At 42.9% G+C, this 15,491-nt stretch overlaps 1 protein-coding gene across 2 annotated transcripts in view; it reads left to right on the forward strand.

Moving 5' to 3' along the window:
* APBA1 (amyloid beta precursor protein binding family A member 1) overlaps positions 1-15,491 on the forward strand; it is a 135,695-nt gene that overhangs the window by 69,556 nt on the left and 50,648 nt on the right. For both annotated transcript variants that reach the window (XM_026652423.2, XM_026652425.2), the window contains exon 2: positions 13,163-14,370. In XM_026652423.2, the coding sequence (XP_026508208.1) occupies positions 13,216-14,370 (1,155 nt within the window). In that variant the 5' untranslated portion in view covers positions 13,163-13,215. The remainder of the gene's footprint in view (positions 1-13,162; positions 14,371-15,491) is intronic.

Genomic DNA, 15,491 nt, shown 5'->3' on the forward strand with positions numbered 1-15,491 from the left:
AGACTGTAATCAGCTAGCTAGTATTTTTGCTAAAATCTTGTCAACAGAGATATGGGTCTATAGGAACTGCATAATGTAAGTTTTTTTCCATCTTTAGGGAGAACAATAATAGTAGTTTCTTTCATAGGTTATGGAAGTTCCTCCCCTACTAGATAGCGTTGAAGGAACCTCTCAAGGAACTCCCTAATACCTCCTTAAATACCTTGTAAAATTCAGTTGAAAAGCCATTAGATGCTGGAGTTTTACCACTTTTATACCTCCTATTGCCTCTAGGATTTCTTCTTCTGTTATTTCTTTATCTAAAGTTTCTTTATCAGTTTTGCTTATCTTTGGCCAGTCTGCTCCTTCCAAATATTTTTGAATAATTTCAGAGCCTGCAGTATCTGAGGTAGAGATTAATTTTTGTAATAAGCAGCAAACGTAGTACATACTTCGTTAGGGCATGTATCTTTTGCTGACTGTTTTTAATTGGTGGAATAGTACATAGCTCTTGAATCTCTTTAAGCTTTCAAGCCAATAGCTTATCACTTTCAGTTCCTTTTTACTAAAACTTCTGCTTTGTTACACGCAAGGGCTTTTTCGGTGGCACCTGTTATCAACATATTCAACTTCCTCTCTAATGTTAGTTAATTGTCGATATTTTTTCTGAACTTGTATTGTTGTCTCCTGTTCTAGATCTATTTATTCTTGAGCTCTTTCGTTTTTTCAGTTGAGAGGCTCTGCTCATCAACTGACCCCCAAATACTGTTTTCCCTGCCTTCTAGAGAAGTTCTCTTTTTGTATTGTCTGTATCATTGAACTGTAAGTATTGAACAATGTCCTTCTTAATTGCTGCAACCCACTGGTCTTTGTCTTAGAGAAGCAAGCAGTTCTTCTGCGAGTGCTTATTCATGTCCATTTCATGTTAGGTGTGTGTGTTCACCACATGCACCGGTGCTGGAAGTTTTCCCCTCAGTAGTATCTGTAGAGGACCGGCTCTGGCGCCTCTGGAGTGGTGCGCATATGCGCCAGGATAAGGGGCGCCCCCCCTCAGTTCCTTCAAACTGCCAGTGATGGTGCTGGAACATCTCCTTGCTTCGGCAAGTGCTCTTACCCAGTGGTTCTTCGTATCGTTCATCAAAGCTGCTTGAAGGGTCTGGGGGAGACCCACATTAGCAATAAGTGTCACATCTGCAAGAGCTTGAAGCCAAGAACTAAAAAGGAGCTGGTTATAAGACTAAGCGTGCTCCTCATGGAGTTGGCCCTTGCACCAGTCTCCGAGCCGCCGAGATGGGACTCTGCTCTGAGCACAGCGGAATCGGTTCGAAATGCACTTCAGGCACCGGCCTCCCAAGGCTGTACCTGTACCTGCTAAAAAGCAAAGTCTGGAGAGCAGCATAGGCCTGTGCGAGACCGTACATCTCCGGAGCCCAGCCAGGCTTGTCTTCCGGGCTATCGACAGAGGCTCAGCAATTAATCCAGGACCTCCCTTTCCATGGCTTAGCCCTGTTTGCAGAACAAACAGACATGAGATTACATGGTCTTAAGGACGCTAGGGCTACTCTACGTTCCCTGGTCTCTATACACCGGCCCCCGCTAGAAAGAGGTTCAGACCGCAGCAACCTCAAAGACCAAGCGGTCAGGCCCGACCGGAGCCCTACCACAGGAAGGGCAAGGGCTAGAAGCACAGTCAAGGCCAATAACCAGCCCCTTCTTCCCACTCGGGCTCCTCCTGCTACCCGCCTCATAACAAGCGGGTGTTCTGAGGGTGCGCCCAAGGGCGACCTCCCCGTCTGCAGCCAGGATCCTGCACTCCTCGTTTTCAAACTGCCTTTTTCCTTTCCTCCCCACTTGGGATGCTATAACATCGGACTGGTGGGTCCTCAGCACTGTGGCAGTGAGGTATACCCTACAGTTTATTTCTACCTGCCCCCCCTTCCCTGTAACTCTTCAGGGACCCTTCTCATGAGCAACTTCTTACCCAAGAGGTGCAAGCCCTCCTGTGAGATGGAGCCATAGAGGAAGTCCCCTTACACCTAAGAGGAAAAGGGTTGTACTCTTAGTATTTTCTCATTCTGAAGGCCAAGGGGGGTCCGAGACCCATATTGGACCTGTGAGGCCTCAACAAATATCTCAAGGAGTTGAAGTTCCGCATGGTCTCCCTGGCCTCTATTATCCCCTCCCTGGATCTGGGAGACTGGTATGCCGCCCTCAACTTGAAGGATGCATATTTCCATATTGCCATTTTCCAAGGGACAGAAGGTTCCTGCGGTTTGTAGTGAGGCAAACCCACTCCGAGTTCACGGTGCTTCTATTCGACCTGGCTACAGCACCAAGGGTATTCACGAAATGCATGGCAGTGGTCGCAGCCTACCTCAGGGCACTGGGGCGTTCAAATCTACGTGTACCTCGACGATTTGCTCATCAAGGTTCGTTCCCGGGTACAAGTCCATCGCAGCGTCCAGTTGGGGCAAGCCACATGGTGAGCACTGGGTCTCTTGATAAACAAACAGAAATCCACATTGGTCCAAGTGCAAAGAATAGAGTTAATCGGGGCAGTTCTGGAGTCTGCCTGAGCCAGAACCTTTCTCCCAGAACCCAGATTCAAGGCAATGTCTGGTCTCATCGCCCAACTCACTAGCCACCCTATCACCATGGTCAGTGTTTGCCTCAGACTGTTAGGGCACATGGCAGCGTGCACTTATGTAGATCGACACACACAACTACGTCTCAGACCTCTCCAGATGTGACTGGCATCAGTCTACACCCCAGCTGGACACCACCTGGACAAGTACTTCCTGCTCTGGAATGGTGATCCAACCCAGTAAACACGTCCGAAGGAATAACCTTTGCAACCTCGAAACCCACGATGGTGCTAGTGTAAGACGCATCTGACCTGGGCCGGGGAGCCCACCTCGCAACACTAAACAGTTACGGGAGGTTAGTAACCATTTTTTCATTTTCCAGTAAAGAAATCTTTGGGACCCAACCCAGCTATTGAATATTACTTCAACTCGTGCGTGATCTGACATTGTAATAGCGCCAATTTCTGCAGATCCTGTCTGCTTCATTAAGGATTTAGAGATCAGCTTTAAATCTATTCTCGTATATAACTGATGAGGGTGTGACTACAATGTTTAATCTCTTTCCTCAGGGTGTAGTTCTCTCCAGCAATCTGAGAGGTTGAATTGTTGGCACAGAGAAGTCAATGCTGCACCTGCTTCCCTGTCCCCCAGGTCTTTTTTATCTGTCCCAGTAAGGAGTCGGTGTGCAACTGAAGTCTTCTCTAAGTATAATTTCCCCTTCCCCAAAGCGTTGCAGTGCTGTAAAGGAGTCGTTAAAGTGTTTTGTGTTTGGTTGGGAGCATGCACTGAGCCAACTGTTGTTAATAACCCAGCAATTGTGCCGTTCAGCAACATAAATCGTCTCTCCTTAGCCTTAAATTTATGTTTATTGTCAAAAGATACGTGTTCAGCAAATATTATGCCCACTCTTTTTTTTTCGTTTTAGCTGAAGCAAAATATGTCCGTTGAAACCCATTACCTTTTGTGCCCCTAATTTGCCCCTCCTGAGTTTTGTGTAAATGAAAATGAGTTTCTTGAAGTAGAAATCATTTGAGAGTGGTTGTTTTTAAGGTCTACCAGGGCTTTTTTCCTTTTAATGTCATTTAGCCCTTTGACATTCAAAGATGTTACTTTAAAAGGAAGAGACGTTGAAAGTAACTATTTAGCTTATTGAAAAAAAAAATCTGAAATGATTGAGATCCTTTAGCTGTTTGATGGCATGAACCCTTGTGTTGCCAGTGGGTCTCTTGTTTCTAATTGTTTCATTTGCTATTGTGTGCCTGAATATGGCTTGGTTTCTGTTTGTAAACTTTTATATGTAATTCTTGTATTAATCTCCCCTTTTCTCCACATTTCCTTCCTCTCTTCTGCATTCCCCTTACTCTAAATCCACAAATGAACTACCAGCATAACATGTAAAACAATCCCCAAAGGACTGTGCTCTGCTGAACCCGAAACCTCTGTACCCTCCCCATAAGCACTTGGACTGCTTCTCTTGCAATCCAAACGAAGTACATTCTCCACCAATGGGACCTTGAGCCTCTCTGTTAGGGATGGATTGCCATCTGATCATTTGAGTTATGGGGAGGGGAGGGTTTACACAAAACTCTTAAAGGCTCTTCCCCTTCCCCTCCCTATTTTCTCCAGTCTCCTCCAACCTTGAAATCCCCTCACTCCCCTCTTATTGTCCTATATTTCCTCTGTTTTAAAGTACAGAACACAACTATTACTGATCACCCCAATTAAATTCAACTTCATACTATTTTCTTTATAACATTAACATAGTTATTGCTCAGATTAAGGCTTTCATTTTAACAACATCCCTTGTTCCCTTTCCATTTATCAGGAGAGAGTTTTTAGAAGGAAGAAAATCTCTTCTTTGACAATGTCTTCAATGGTATTAAAGTTGGTAACTACTGTCGATTTGGGGGGGGAGGGGGAGAAGAGGAGTTATTTGAGATGTTCTGGAGCTGTTGTTGTTGAAGTCCAGTCCCGTTTCCTAAAAAGACAAAACAAGACAGACTCACACAAAAAGGGAGAAAAAAACCCAGCAAAGATAGAAAATGTAGCTTCTGTCTCTGATGTTGACTCTCACTTGCAACCTTACTGCTGATAAAACACAGGCATGGCATATGGTTTAATCAGCTACTCAGACCTGGCAAACTTGTACCAGCATCAGCTGTTTTGGGCATTTTATTTAGCTGCCTCTTTTTGGGCACAGGCTTACAGCAGTTTTGCAAAATGATTAAATATCTAAAAGTTGATATACTGCCTTGTGAAGTTGGAGTTGCCAATCTGGTTCCTTTTACCTGCTCTAAATTCATATTAAAAGGAGCTAGGGTTGAACTGTATAGGCATTGAAGAGTCTATCTTTCTAATAAGCTGTTACATTTGAAAATGGCTGTGATTTTAATGTATCTTCCCTTTCTACCTCATGGTGTTTTGCTTGCACTTTACAAAGGTACAGAGAAATTGCTCAAACAAACCAGTATTTTCTAAACTTTCTCTAAATAATTTCAGCAGATTATCAGCTGCAGTAGATGCATTAATGAGCATACTTTTGAACTGTAACAACAAGGGTGAGTCTGGATTGTCAAACAGATCAGCATGGAGGCTGAAGTACGAGCAAATGTGTAAAACTTAAAAAACCAATTGTGAAAAATGCTAGTTGGTACAAACATGATGAAACCCAGGAACTGCATTATCCACCGCAGATGTAATCCTGGCATTTCTGAACTACAGAGCAGGGAATGTGTGACTCATGCAGTTTTCATTTGAATGAGCATTATAACAAACAAAACAAGACTTTAGGAGTAGATCTAAGCAGTCATTTTTAAATTTGAATCCTGGAATTCAATTTAAAGTCCCTTTAATTAAGGGTTAGCGTGTGACACGTTCTCTAGGGACTCGACTGCTAAATCTTATCCCTGGAAGTAACCTCTCCCACCATGGAATTTCCTGGTTACAGCCAAAATAGACTTATAATGAGTGGGAAAATGGAATTTTAAGTGCAGTTTGTGTCTGAAACATTTACATATATGTTACAAATAGTTCAATTCACTCCCAATTCAATGCTGCCGGTACAATTCACTTTCTTGTCATTGCATATTGATCTCAGTAGCTATTAATACAGTGTGTACCATATTATCTATGTGGAAATTACCAGTCATTAACTAGGCCCAGATGCCATCTTACCTTCCTGTGGGAACTGCCAAATTTTGCTATGCTTTTCTGTCTTGCATGTACCAATTTAGGCCTGTATGGATTCATTCAAATGGCTTGCTATTTGAAGGATCATTCATCCATATATCTTTTGAATATTCCACTGCCAAATTTTGTCTGCTTTTTTGTGTATTCAGAGGTAGGTGTGTGTGTGTGGGGGTGTGTGTGTGTGTGTGTGTGTGTGTGTGTGTGTGTGTGTGTGTTACCTTTTTATGTATTCAGGAGTGTGTGTAGGGGTGTGTCCTCCCTGTGGAGTTAAGGCATGAAGTGAAAACCTGGTCCCATTGAAGTTAATGAGAGCTTTGCCATTAGTTTCAGCAGGGCCAAGATTTCACCTACAAAATGTTGATCATGTACTAGTCATCAAGTCCTATTTTCACAATAATGCTGTCACAAATATGGAACATTATACAGCTCTCAGTAGGTGACAGAACATCCATCGGTTTCAATGGAAAGTGTGCAATGATTGAGGCCAGTCAGGATTAACATTATGACTGCAGAGTCCAGTAGGAGGAGGGCAGAGACATTTTTGAAACACACGTACCGTCTTATAATTGGTAAATGTGTCAGGAAAAGTAATGCATAGGTTTATGGATTTAAAAAAATTACAGGTGGTTTATTTATTGGTTTTAGGATTCATGAAGGAATAATAGTGATAGCACGTACGTATTTTATACACACGCATGCATGCATGCATGCATGCATACCTAGATAATAGTGGGAATAACCTCTGTAGTTAAGGTTACGTAATTGGTTCCTGCCTATTTTCATTATAATTTAATGAAATTTTCACTGCTGAAACTGAAATTTTCAGTGCTTGGTCTTTGCCCAAAGATGACTTTTCTCAGAAAGTTTTGAGCAAAAATGGGTCATCTGTTTTTGAGTGGGCTGTATGTGTAAGAAAATGCACTTTCTCCATAATCTTATAAATAGCTTTGCAGCCCCCAAATTACTGAGGATAAAAACTGAAATTTGGCAGGAAAACAGCATTCACTGAGAAGTACCACGTTTAAGTGCTCTGATGAAAACTGGTTTTGATTTCAGTTATGACTAGTGAAAATCACTCTCCATGTGTGCATAGTACATTTTGAGTGGGGTCTTCCTATGCTTGTAAAGTTCACAGCTAAGGAAGTCTGTGGTGCACATGGTCTGAGTCAAGGAGTCATTAAGCCCTAGTCTACACTGGGAGGGGGGATCGATCTAAGTTACGCAACTTCAGCTACGTGAATAACGTAGCTGAAGTCGACGTACTTAGATCGACTTACTGTGGTGTCTTCACTGTGGTGAGTTGACTGCTGCCGCTCCCCCGTCGACTCTGCTTGTTCATCTCGCGGCGCTGGAGTACAGGAGTCGACGGGAGAGGGCCTGGGGGTCGATTTATCGCGTCTAATCTAGATTAGACGCGATAAATCGATCCCCGCTGGATCGATCGCTGCCCGCTGATCCGGCAGGTAGTGTAGACATACCCTTAGCCTCTATGTGAAATCCTGACCCTATTGATGTCAGTGGCAAAACTTCAAAAGGGCCAGGATTTCACTGTCTCAGCCTTTGGAAAAGAGGGTTCCTGCACAGGACTTGAATAATTTACCTACTAGCCTATGGTCTAAACCTGATAGTCAGGGTTAAATGTACATGTGCTTGCAAGCCCTCTGCAATTTTTAAGGCATAAAACAGTTCTGTATTACTTTTGTGTTAATGCATTTAATTATAACAGTCAATTAACCTTCTATTTAATACATATTTAAAATCTAACTTACGACGTCTTTTGCTTTTTTTTCACCTTTTCTTCCCTTTCCTGACTCCACTCCACTTTTTCTTCTTTTCTTCCCTATAACTGATCTTGGTACATCTCCACCTGCCTTGTTTTCAGTGTGAGTCCCTGCCCCTTTCTCCTTTTCCTGTTGTTCCCCATTTATTTTTCATTGTGCCAAAGTCCACAGAAACTCTTTTTTATTTTTCCAATTGACACTTACATTCTACAGCAATTGATGACAGTGACCCAGTAAAGTTTTCCTACTCATCTGCGGGGAGGGAATGGTTTAATCTCTGCTTCTACTCAGGTCCAGAAGAGAAGCTGATGAAAAAACTAGAAGAGGAGATTGAGCCCCAGGAACTGAGGGAAGCTAGAGGATTTGGGGTGGGAGCCATTGAGGCAGAAGACTGGTTAGCACAGAAAACTTTGTGCCCTGCCTTAGGTTTTCCACAATGTAGAGAAATATATATGTTCTGGATTTAACATTTTCCAGGCTCTCACCAGCTCTTGCGGAAAACTTTACATTGCACAGCAACTTTAATTTTGCATGTGCAACCTTTACTTTACTTTATCGTTTTCTGACCTTTAGGTGCATAACTGTGCAGCCTCAATATTCTCAAACTGAGTTTTAAAAATGGAATTATTATTATGGTGGTTGCATTTCTAGGTTGCTAGGTTTTTGACACTCGGTGAATGGGGTATTTCCATGGGCTTACTTGGATATCCTTGGGAAGTGATCCCTTTTATCGTCTGATTGACTTGTCACAGAGAAGGAGAAAGCAATCAGGTTTCCCAAATAGGTAGTCAGTTAAGAGAGAGAGGTTGCCCAACAGTAGAGGAAAAACTCATTAGAATTCCATCAAAGGAGTCATTGCAGATACTATAAAATTCTCAGCCAGTGAATTACCTTAATTTTGGTGATAAATACAAGGGAACCCCCGTTTAAAAAAGGAAAGGAAAGAAGAAGAAAAAAGCCCATTGAAGGAATAGGCCTGGTAAAGAAATATTTTGTGTTCTCCAAAGGTGATAAAACACACTGACATACTTTTAAATAGTTACATTCCTGGTTAAAAAATAAACAGGTGGTTGTTTTTGTTTTGTTTTGTTTTAAAAGCAAATTATATAAGTAAAACGTCCATTGCGCTAAAAAGGCATAATAGAATGTAAAACTGTCTTGTTGAAGGAACTGATCCTTTTTTCAAAATATCTGTCTTTTGTGGAAGTTGATTAATTTTGTTGCTTATCAAAGTGAAGGACTGATAACACTGCTGGAGCCTAGCAGAAAGCAGGCAGCTGCTTTGCAAAATTCCCTGGGCATCTGTGCGAATTTACCTTGCTCCTGAGTTCTAACATCCCTGCTCTTCCAGTCCTGGGTCCTTCCTGGGATAGTGTGATTTGTGGTTATGGATAAATATGCACTAAAAGGAGCTAATCTTAGAAATACCAAAGTCCTATTTACCTACATACTCAGCCAGGCTAGTGCACTAAACCACTTCTCCTGTAAGACACATTGAGAAATAGGTCCATTGAGCGATTACGTTTTCTGTGCTATAAATGAAAACATTTAATAATACAAGCATGTGAATATCTGTGATGGAAACAAGCTTATTAATATGCAAAACCTCAATGCACTGAACCCAGGTAGTTTTTCATCATTCACAGTGGGGGGAGCACATGGGGAGCGGGTGAATAAATTCTTGATTCCATTTAATCAGTAACTGTCCTCATGAGAGGGAGGATGTATGGGCAGATTCAGTATAGTGTCAAATGAGCGAAAAAGGGCTGTTTTAAATATGAAACTGAGAGCTCTCACAAAAGTAATGCTGAATTTAAGGAAAGCCATGTTTAGTATAGAGCAAAATGCTTCTGTGCCACTTGTTTGTGTGTGTGATGGAAGAAAGGATTAAAAATGCAGGCACTGAAAGATTATTTTTACCTGGACATTTGGAGTTCTCTTCTCTCCTCAGTGCATGTGTTGCTCTCATTAGCATGTTGACTGACGTTATCTTGCATTGAGATGACAGCACACCCTTTAGTGTTAAGTGTATCAATGTTTAAAAAACAACAACAACAAAAAGTCTTTGATATAAAATAGTAGAGAGCTAAACTGGAGTTTTATCACAATTTCTCTATGAAACATCCAAATGCTTTAAAAATGTATAGAGATTTATTTGTTAATTTTTTCGTTTTACAGTTGAGAACATAGCTTAACCTTCAGTGAGAAACCAGTTGCACCAGCAATCAAACTCTGATTTCTCTGTTATGGAGACAAATCCATCCATCAGAGTTTGAGTGCAGAGCTAGGAGTGCTTAGAAAGCACTTTCCCATATGCGCCTGATTATTAGAGCACAGCTGCTCCTCTGGGTAATTAATGTGAGAGTGCTGCATTTTTCAGAAGTGTAGCATGTCTTTATTTCCAGGGCCGTGGGACCTCTGTTGCTTCTCTTCTCTCCCATCCTGAAACACTGTGGCATTTCACTTAAAGTGGGTGTTTGGAGATGAAGTTTTTTTCTTGTGGGAACCTGATGAGAACAATCAGAAAGGCTTGTATCAGCATGGGGAGAAACTTGTTGCTGGCACCAGACATCTGATTATTCACTGTGTCCTCTAGCCACCAAATGTGACTTTTCTGTGTTGGCTTGAATAAAGTGCTGAGCTAAGGACCCAGGGTAACATTTTCAAAAGGGCCTAAGTGTCTTGGAAGCCTAAGTCACATTGAAAGCCAGTGGGGCTTGAGCTCCGAAGTAACTTACTTGCTTTTGAAAATGTTACTCCCAAGCTAGTGTTTTTGTCAATAAGACCCTGTGAAATAGTCACGATGAAATTTTAAAAAGCTTTACATTTGTGGTTTCCATATTTCTTTTTAATTGGGGAAAACAGAGATAATTTTGCAAAACAAACAAAACCAATACATACCACAGGAATTTTATGAGTTTTTCAGTGAAAATGGGACTGGTTTTGAGTGAAAATTCACTTTTAGTCAAAAACAATCATATGTTTGAGTGAAATGGAAAGCTTACAAAATGTCAACATATGAAATTTTATTTTGAAGATCCATTTTCATATCAAAACAGTTTCACAAGCTTCACTTCAGAAACCTCAATTTCACAAAAGCAAAATTTTGAGGCCTCAAAATGGCCTATAACATTTCAAGTGATATTTTGTATTTTTAAAATAATTGCTGTTTCTTACAGCTGCACCTGTCAGTGATTCTGACCGCTGTACTCCAGAATGTTGAAATTGTTTTGGACTGTGTGCATTTAAAATGGAAGTCAGTTATTAGATATTGTCTGAGGGCCTGTGTAGAGGAACAGTTAGCGTGCAGCAAACTGGGAGTAAGTCTACCTTGCGTTAGTCTGCCATGTACTAACTGTCCATCTAGATCCTTCTGCTGCACACTAAAAGTTTCCTAGTGAGCTTTGATCTACTCCACTTGAAACAGGAGTAGATGAAAAAGGGTCCTAATTCCACTAACTTTCTGTGTGACATTGAACAAGTCGCTTAACTTCTCTGCATCTCTGTTTCCCCCATCTGTAAAATGGAGCCATTTGTGTTTACTCACATTTGTTAAAGCACTTTGAAATCTACAGATTCAGGGTGGTGCTTTCCAAAGCACTTAGTGTTGGCCTTACTCTGTTCCCCTTGAGAGCTAACTAAGCCAGCTTTGTGACTCGTTTATGCTGCCGGACTGGTCGCGGCAGGGGCCAGCATCTGGTGAAATATTGCCAGCTACAAAATGCTTAAAAATCATGAATCATATTGAAAAATGTTGCTTTGTCTTTTGGTCTGCCTTCTGAGTTTTAAGCCCCTTAACTCTCAACCAGAACGGGGACCCCACTTACCCCTTTCATAGTGTCATAGAGTTTAAGGCCAGAAGGGACCACCAGATCAGATCTCCTGTATATCACAGGCCACCACCACCAAGCACCTGCACACTAAACCCAATAACCAAAATTAGACTGAACTATTACAGCCCACAGGAGACAAGACTGTTCTGTACCATAGGGAGAGAATAGGAGGGACTGAGGTGCACCAGTGCTCAAGACCCCTGCAATGAGAGGGAATTGATTAAGTGAGGTTAACATCGGCAAGTGACCCACATGCCAGGCACACACAAAAAACCAAACCCAAGGTCATTGTCAATCTGATGTGGGGAAAATTGCTTTCCAACCTCACATATGATGATCGGTTAGACCATGAGCATGTGAGCAAGAACCAGCCAGCACCTGAGAGAGAAAATGCTCGGTGCCACCTCAAAGCAGTGGCCCACCCCATCCAATGTCCCATCTCCAGCTAAGGCCATCTCGGATGCTTCAGAGGAAGTAGACCAAAAAAAACCCCAGAATACATTGGGGGTGGGGGAGGGCAGGAATCTATTCTTGACCCCTGAAGGCCATGGGCTGAAGCTCTGGAGCATGAGCTTTAGGAACATGACATGAACCGTAAGTGACCCTCAGGGCTACTGAGCCTTGGCTCACACCATCACAAGCAACTTTTCTAAACTCTGGGTTGGGGGAATGGTCATTCTTTTTCTTTTCATCCTCTTCCCCTATCATTCTCATGCCTCTCTCTCCCCAATGCTTTTTCTTACCCTCCTGCCCTCTTCCCCTGCACACATTCTACTTCAATCTCGTCTTTCATCCATCTGCCCCTTAGATTCAAAGGCCCTCACATTTTTCCTCCCTTTCTTTTCATTCTTCTGCCCCCTCATATTTTCCCTCTTTGCTCCCGATAATATTTTGTTTCTCCCTCTGTGCCTTCTCGCTGTTCTCCACTGTCCTTCTCCTCCCCACATTTCCCTGTTCATCTTCTCTTTCTCTTCTGCCTTTCGCATTGCCATATCCCTGCTATCCCGTCATTGTCCAGATCACCACATTCTACACACTTACAGTACTTCCCTGTCCCCTCGCTGTCACTCACATCATGTATTAAGAACAGGGGCCAGCAATCTTCACTGAAGACAGCCTTGTTTCTCTCCTGTTGGAAGCAGTGGGAGATGGCAGCCATTTGGAATATGGGCAAAAGTTGACAAGAAAGCTACAGGACAGCAGCAGACCATGAGCAGCCTTTAAAAAAAAAAAAAATCTAAAAACCCACATAAAATTGAGACACAATATTGGGAGAGCTGGCAACCATGCTGACTGCCAGTGTGCTAAGCTGTGAGTGCACGCTTTCTCTCTTTGAACAATGATAGAATTTGTTTGTCTAACAGAACATAGAAGATAGATCTGTGCTTAGGTGCTACATGTAATACAAACAGAAAACTTCCCATTTTTGCATTTGAAGGATCAGATTTTGGTTTCAGCTACTGCAGACTTGCACCAATGTAACTCCATTGCAATAATTAGAATTAATAAAATGTTACAGTGGTGTATCTGAGATTAAATTCTTTCCCATAGAATATATCTATAAAAATGTAAATTCTACAGTTTTCCTGGGGTCATGAACCACAGTTCAGGTGTATGATGCTGGTGTAGATCCTCTGCATGATTACCATCCGCTCACTCTGGAGCCAAGAAGGCCGTGTATGTGTCTGCAGGGGAAGAAGAGATGCCTTTTGTTGCCACAACATTATTTATCAAATCACATGACTTTGTAATCACCATGGTACTTAATAATCAACTTTTTCTTTTTTCTTTCCAGCCTCAGTAGACAAAATGTCAATAGAATAAGTGGCCTACATTCCAGACCTGGCCATGAACCATTTGGAGGGACCACCTGAGGGGAAGGTGAATGAGGAGCCAGCAAATGGAGAGGTGAACGAGTCAGTGGAGGCTGACTTGGAGCACTCTGAGGTGGAGGAGGAGCAGCAGCAGTATGCCGCTCATTACCCGAGACATGCCAATGGCAGCCAAGAAGGACAGTCTGGGCAGGAGGAGGAGGGGATGCTGGCCCGGTCAGCCAGTACAGAGAGTGGCTTCCACAATCACACTGATACTGCTGAAGGGGATGTCATAGCCACAGCGGAGGATGGCTATGACACAGACAGAGTTCAGGAAAATGAGGATGAGAGCGCCTACGCAGTGCAGTATAGACCTGAGTCTGAAGAGTACACAGAAAACGCCGAGGCAGAGCATGCTGAGGCCATTCAGACCCGAACTCTACCTAACCACTTACACTTTCACTCCATTGAACACGAGGAAGCCATGAATGCCGCCTACTCGGGGTATGTCTACACTCACGGGCTCTTCCACCGAGGGGAGGACGAACAGTATGCTGAGCCCTACGCTGACTATGGACTGCAGGAGCATGTGTACGAGGAGATAGGAGAGACACCTGACCTGGATGTCAGGGAGGGACTACGACTCTATGAGCAGGAGAGGGAGGAAGCTGACAACTATCGCAAGGAAGCTCTTGGTGCCCGCCTTCACCATTATGATGAACGGTCCGATGGAGAGTCTGATAGCCCTGAGAAGGAGGCAGAATTTGCTCCCTATCCAAGGATGGATAGTTATGAACAAGAGGAAGATATTGATCAAATTGTGGCCGAGGTCAAACAGAGCATGAGTTCTCAGAGCCTGGACAAGGCCGCTGAAGATATGCCAGAAGCAGAGCAGAACTTAGAATGTGACCATACTCCCGGTAGTGGGACTCTCGAGAGCAATGGTCAGCTCCCAGCTGGCTCCAGGCCCACAGTCAACTCAGGAGAGTCAGTGCAGAGATACAGCAAGGAAAAAAGGGATGCGATATCTCTGGCTATTAAAGATATTAAAGAGGCTATTGAGGAAGTGAAGACAAGGACCATTCGTTCTCCTTACACCCCAGATGAACCAAAAGAACCCATCTGGGTGATGAGACAGGACATCAGCCCAACCAGGGATTGTGATGATCAGAGGCCACTAGATGGAGATGTAAGTATATAAAGCTATTAGCTTACTTGCTACAAGTAACGGAATGAGGAATACATAACATACATATGTCTGTCTCTCGTGTACACGCACACACACATGCACTCTCTCACACTCATGGTAAGGTACACTATGCTTGTATGGCTCATTCTGGTCCTGTTAAATATTTAAAGCTTTACCTATTTTAATTCTGTGTTCTAAAGGATGCATGAGTAGTGGACCTATGTATTATCGATGGGCCATGTTAACCCTTCGTGAAATGCCACAGACGTCAGTAGAGTTACACCAGAGATGAATTTGCCACAAAAGGTTTGATTGCTCTCTTGCAGAAACAAGTGATATTACTCGTTTCCAACATTCGTTGACTAACTGGTTGGTTAGAATGGCTACCATTCAGTTTATCTCGGGCTATCAGGTTCTGCAGGCTCCCATCAGTTATGGGCTTGCCAGCTACAAGAAAGTGCAAATTTACAACACTATTAGTTTAATTGTAAAATTGAATCACCCTCATGTATGAACTAGATGTTAAAGGTTATTTCTTCAAGTGTACAGTCTATTACAGCAGTGCTTCTCAAAGTTGGGCGCCAAGCCCCTGGCAGCCCGGGCTGGTTTGTTTACCTGCCGCGTCTGCAGGTTCAGCCGATCGCAGCTCCCACTGGCCGCGGTTCACCGCTCCAGGCCAATGGGGGCTGCGGGAAGGGCAGCCAGCACATCCCTCGGCCCATGCTGCTTGTTCCCCTGAACAAGCAGCGGACCGGCTTTGAGAAGCACTGTATTACAGGGTTTGAACTACTTTATCTTTAGACAACATACCCAACTTGCATCAGAATCAGTCCAGAACTGCTCAGCCTATACTCATTGCCATGTACAGTTAAGTTGTCAATGTTAAATATATGGCTTTTCTGTATTTCTTCCTCTTATTTTAATAGTTTTGGAAGCAACTTTTAATCATATTAAAATGTATGCCTGAAATGGAGGGGGCCAGTAGATAAAATGAGTGGGCCAAAGTCATCCCTGAAGTAATTCAGTTAATGTCAGCTAAGTTTTATCCCAGGGATGAATGTGGCCTAAAACTGTGTGTGTGTGTGTGTGTGTGTGTGTGTGTGTGTGTGTGTGTGTGTGTG

The sequence above is a fragment of the Terrapene carolina genome, unplaced genomic scaffold (assembly GCF_002925995.2).
Source record: "Terrapene carolina triunguis isolate 2854851 unplaced genomic scaffold, T_m_triunguis-2.0 Scaffold113, whole genome shotgun sequence".
Taxonomy (NCBI): domain Eukaryota; kingdom Metazoa; phylum Chordata; order Testudines; family Emydidae; genus Terrapene; species Terrapene triunguis.